Below are 5814 nucleotides of genomic sequence, written 5' to 3'. Positions count from 1 at the left end.
CCGTTGGTGGTCCTTCTCGCAACAGGAGCTCTAGTTACTTTTTACCCTCCACTCCCCTAACTAAACATTTTAGATGTGAACACATTGCATATTAGTTAAATAGCAGCCACTCTGATCCAAACACAAGTGGATCTGAATAACTAAAACATCACATGTTTAGGAACTTCTTCAAAACAAGTTTGTTCAATCCCAGTTCACTTAACCGTCAACGTCACAGATCAACACAGTAGGCAGGACGTTCCATTAACGTTCAGTCAACAAGATCACACCGTAGGCCAGGGCGCTTCCTTAACCGGTCAAGTCAACAAGATCACACAGTAGACGGACGTTCTTAACCGTCAAGTCAACAAGATCACACAGTAGGCCGGACGTTCCCTTAACCGTCAAGTCACACAGATCACTCAGTAGGCAGGACGTTCCCTTAACCGGTCAAGTCAATAAAGATACTCAGTAGGCCAGGACCATTCCCTTAACCGGTCAAAGTCAACAAGATACACACGTAGGCCAGGAACGTTCGCTTAACCGGTCAGTCAACAAGATCCACTCAGTAGGCCAGGACGTTTCCGTATAACCAGGTCAAGTCAACAAGATCACACAGTGGGCCAGGACGTTCCCTTAACCGTCAAGTCAACAAGATCCAACAGTACGGCAGGACGTTCCCTTAACCGGTCAGTCAACAAGATCACACTGTAGGCCAGGACGTTCCCTTAACCGGTCAAGTCAACAAGATCACACAGTGGGCCAGGACGTTCCCGTTAACCGGTCAAGTCACACAAGATCACTCAGTAGGCCAGGACGTTCCTTAACGGTCAAGTCAACAAGATCACTCAGTAGGCCAGCTCCAGTTGATGGTTGTTGGCAGCCATAAGTCAGTGAGAGAAGTGACATTATTAGGACTCTGCAGTAGAAGTATAGTGGGACATTATCAGTCAGGTCATTCAGTCACGGTGTGTAGCAGCGGGAGCCAGGCGTGTGTGTGTGTGTGTTTTCTCTCTCTCGCTCTCTCCTTTCTCATTTAATTACTGTAGCATTATCAGCAGATAGGACGATGCAGCAGGAGCTGTCCCACCACACACACACACACACACACACACACAACACACACACACACACACACACACACCACACACCACTGACCCTCAGAGACTGTGGAGATACAAGTACTCTAGTCTAACACATGCATGCCTACACACACATGCATAGGGCTTAACCTGACATAAAGAAAAGTTCTGCATTCAGATCAACCTAGGAGCCAACTTCCATACACATGTCCCTGATGTATCCCTTTTGATGTGAAATGGCTAACAGTTGTTCGTCTTTGCTATCATTAAATTGAAGACTTATAGTTTTTATCAAAGATTCCTGTAATTAGGGAATTAGTGATCAACTGAGTTGTAACATAACTAATTAACTATGAATTTGGGAGCACCAGGGAAGTAGTCAGATTACAAAGTTATAATTTCCCAATATAACCTCTCAGATATTTTCATATCTGATCAATTAGTCTTCTGATTAATGATTTATTTATTTACCTCACGTTAGTCTCATTCCAAACGTCGTAAATTGGTTGTTCTGCACTCGAACACGACACTCTATTCTTCCACTATGAGTCATCCATACATCAATTGTCTTAAATCATTTATTTATTACTAACTAATTAATTCACAGAAATGCATAAACAAACAAACAAACTTAAAAAGTGGTTACATGAAATGATGGGAGAAACTATGCCCTAGTGGGCTGAACCGGGCATGGCGGCTTGTTAGACAAAGAAATATTGGCGTTAGACCAAGAAGTCACTAGTTCATAATTATAACAATTGACATGCTAATCCTTTACACATGAACACTCACTCATCTCGGAACAATTGCAATCAATCTATATATATTTACGCTCATGTGTGTGTTGTTTGATCGTTGGAGAGAAGTTAGTTTTGGTTGGAGTTCTTCTGTCTCGGTTATTGTGGATAGTTCAGAGTGACATTCGTTATAGAATGGATGTTTCGGCGGTTTGTCTCTCGCGTTCAATGATACCGAATTCCTAGCTGCAGACTAGTAGTCAATATCAAAGACTTGTTCTATTCGTCTAAGAGTTTAACACACGTGGTATGGTTAAAGACTTCAGCAATGGTACTTAACCTTCGTTTCCTCCTATGGAGAAAAACATGGTCTAATGATAATTTCTCAGTTGGCTTTATTCGATAGCAGGAAGGGGCTGTCCTTGGATGTCTGACCCAACTGGCTCAGGGCGGTCCTTGGATTTAGTTCAAATACAAAAGGATTTGTATTTTTCTTCATTAACAGTCCAAAACTCATATACACAATATACAAACAGTATCATACTCACTCATTCATTTTATACAACAAACAGATGTAAACGCCTCAGTATCTGAGTTATTTATAAACAGCGGATATGGTAACGTAGTCCCACAGTCTCTCATGATTTTCCCACATGGGAAAAACAGGGATGCTTAATAGCTGGGATCGTCACCGAGCTTTTATACTTTTGCAAGGAACATGAATATGTTCTACCTCAAATTCTGTGAGGTGGAAAAATTCCTTTGTCCTGAAAGTTTACCCTCTTCTTCTACATACTGTTTGGCCATAGGAGGTTCTCAGAATTTAACGACGTCTCTCTGTGATCACCAGCATGGGTTGAAAGGAGGAAAGGGAGAGGCAGGGAGAGGGGATGGGGTTTTGCTATACCCAAGCAGGCAACGTATGACCAGTGACAAGTGTAAAATGCGGACAGTGAACAATAAGTCAATCAATCAAACGTATTTATAAAGCCCTTTTTATATCAGCCGATGTAATAAAGTGCTTATACAAAAACCAGCCAAAACTCCAAACACAAGCCAATGCAGATGTAGAAGCAGTGGCTAAGAAAGTTACAGCGGCTGACGGTGTTTACAGCGGCTGACGGTTGTTACAGCGCTGACGGTGTAACAAGCTCATCAACTCGTGAAGCTTTTCTCTCCTGAGTCCTTAATTCACATAGCAGAGCTAGCCGTCTGTCATCTCCGCGGTGCCTCCCGCGTCCTAGGTGTTAAGAGGATGCGACTCAACCGGCCCCCTGCTTCCCCATGTCAGTCCCATGTTTGTCCAGTCTCAGGGTTTTACATATGGTGGCGCTCCTCTAGTCATTCCTTTAGTAACAAGTCTCAGGTTTTATATGGGGCGCTCCCTCTAGTCATTCTTTTTAGTAACAAGTTCAGGGTTTTATATTGGTGGCGCTCCCTCTTAGTCATCTCTTAGTACAAGTCTCAGGTTTTATATGGTGGCGTCCCTCTAGTCTTCCTTTAGTAACAAGTCCTCAGGGTTATTTATGGTGGCGCTCCTCTAGTCTAGTTCCTTTTAGTAACAAGTCTCAGGGTTTTATTATGGTGGCGCTCCCTCTAAGTCATTCCTTTAGTAAACAGTCTCAGGGTTTTATATGGTGGCGCTCCCTCTGTCTTCCTTTAGTACAAGTCTCAGGGTTTTTACTGGTGGGCTCCTCTAGTCATTCCTTTAGTAACAAGTCTCAGGGTTTTATATGGTGGCGCTCCCTCTAGTCATTCCTTTAGTCAACAAGTCTCAGGGTTTCGTATATGGTGGCGCTCTCTAGCTTCTCTTAGTAACAAGTCTGCAGGGTTTTTATAGGTGGCGCTCCTCTAGTCATCTTCTAGTACACGTCTCAGGTTTTATATGTGGGGCTCCCTCTAGTCTTCTTTAGTAACAAGTCTCAGGGGTTTTATATGGTCGGCGCTCCCTCTAGTCATTCTTTAGTAACAAGCCAGGAACCGATAACCATTAACCAAGCTCTTTCTTTTTGCTCATTAAAAATGTGGAGAGGGCTTTTTAGACACACCGTTCTGTTCCTTACTCTCTTTCCTCTCTGTATCACCTGAGTGCATTAAGCATAATGACTCATTTGTCCTATGACACCCCACGCATTATTTACACAGACAGGTAAAAGTCTCCGTGCATGTAAATAGAAATCAAAAGGATGAGGGTGCTCTTGTGAACAGTCCAGGAAGTCTGTTTTGCAGGCAAAAAGGACCGATTTATAGCTTAGAAACCACGAGAAGCAGGCTATTCTAAAATAGCTGCTCTATTTCTGTTTTAGTGTTACACCATTCAAGCCCAATTGGTCCTGAATCATAATAGAGGTATTTTTCTCCCAAATAGTAGATTTTTGGGGTTGGTGAAGTGTTACACCCAAAATCAACCCGAGGGTGGTCAGGTCTATCGTTCCTACTGATTGAGGGCTCTGCTGCACTCTAAATCAGTTAGGAGGACAGCAAGGATCACAATTTGAGCCCCACTCGTTAATCCACACAACAGCCTCACAAATTCACTGTCTGCTACTCTGTCTCCCACTCTGTCTCCCTGCACAGGCTGTGCGTTTTTGTGGTTGCTTTTTTTTTCTGCTCTTTCTGTGTGTGTGTGTGTGGTGTGTGTGCGTGTGTGTGTGTGTGTGTGTGTGTGTGTGTGTGTTGTGTGTGCGTGGCGCTTGCTGGCGCCCTTGCAATCACTGGCCGTCTTGTGCTTCCTGATGGATTAGGGTTCTGATTAGTGGCAGCACTGCGATTTATCCAGGTATTATTATTATTATTATTAGTCACTTAGTATTCAACACAGAGACAACACCACTATTCTGCAACCCATGTTACAGCACACACACAAACACACTGGTTAAATCCTAGTCTTAATGTCAGTGACACTTGAGGATACTGCACTGATGGTTCCCTGCCTGGATGTCTGCACTAACGTTGGTTAAATCTCAAACTACTGGTAAAGTTCTAGTCACTGCATTCACGTAGAGATCTCTTAGCCAGTCTGACACAACTCAGTTGTTACTTTATTGGAAGATTTGCTAGAGTAGAGATTATTGGTGAGAGGTGATTGGACGGGGCTTCGTAAGGGAGAGGTGATTGGACGGGCTTCAGTAAAGGAGAGGTGGTTGGACGGGGCGTCAGTAAAGGGAAGGTGATTGGACGGGGCGTCAGTAAAGGAGAGGTGGGTTGGACGTGTCTAGTTTGAGAAACGATGCCCTACATTCCTCAACTGGCAGCTTCATTAAATAGTACCCGCAAAACCCAGTCTCAACTTCAAGTGAAGAGGCGACTCTGGATGCCCTGGCCTTCTAGGCAGAGTTTCAAGAAAGAGACATATCTCTGACTGGCCAATAAAAAAAAAGATTAAAATGGGCAAAAGAACAGACACTGGACAGAGGAAGATTTAAAAAAAGTGTTATGGACAGACTAATCTAAGTTTGAGGTGTTTGATCGCAAGAATAACATTCATTGAGACGCAGAAAAAGTGAAAAGATGCTGGAGGAGTGCTTGATGCCATCTGTCAAGCATGGTGAGCAATGTGGTGGTCTGGGTTGCGTTTGGTGGTGGTAAAGTGGGAGATTTGTCCAGAGTAAAGGATCTTGAAGAAGGAAGGCTATCATCCATTTTGCACGCCATGCATACCCTGTGGACGGCGCTTATTGGAGCAATTTCCTCCTACAACAAGACAATGACCCAGACAGCTTCAAACTATGCAAGAACTATTTAGGGAAGAAGCAGTCAGCTGGTATTCTGTCTATAATGGTGTGGCCAGCACAGTCACCGGATCTCAACCCTATTGAGCTGTTTGTGGAGCAGCTTGACCATATGGGGCGGCAGGTAGCCTAGTGGTTGTGGTGGGCCAGTAACCGAAAGATTTCTAGATCGAATCCCGAGCTGACAAGGTAAAAAATTCTGTCGTTCTGCCCCTGAACAGGCAGTTAACCACTGTTCAAAGCCGTCATTGTAAATAGAATTTGTTCTTAAGAAGTGCTTATCAA

At 43.7% G+C, this 5814-nt stretch overlaps 1 protein-coding gene across 1 annotated transcript in view; it reads left to right on the top strand.

Annotated features, from left to right (window-relative positions):
• The first annotated feature begins 5342 nt into the window (after nt 1–5342).
• Nucleotides 5343–5814, top strand: part of LOC112072335 (zinc finger protein 678-like) — a 3002-nt gene continuing 2530 nt past the window's right edge. The window contains exon 1 of the mRNA XM_024139733.2: nt 5343–5405. Within this exon, the coding sequence (XP_023995501.2) occupies nt 5343–5405 (63 nt within the window). The remainder of the gene's footprint in view (nt 5406–5814) is intronic.

The sequence above is a fragment of the Salvelinus sp. IW2-2015 genome, unplaced genomic scaffold (assembly GCF_002910315.2).
Source record: "Salvelinus sp. IW2-2015 unplaced genomic scaffold, ASM291031v2 Un_scaffold1894, whole genome shotgun sequence".
NCBI lineage: Eukaryota > Metazoa > Chordata > Actinopteri > Salmoniformes > Salmonidae > Salvelinus > Salvelinus sp. IW2-2015.
The sequence above is the reverse complement of the archived record's forward strand: the minus strand, read 5'-3'. Positions and strand labels throughout refer to the sequence as shown.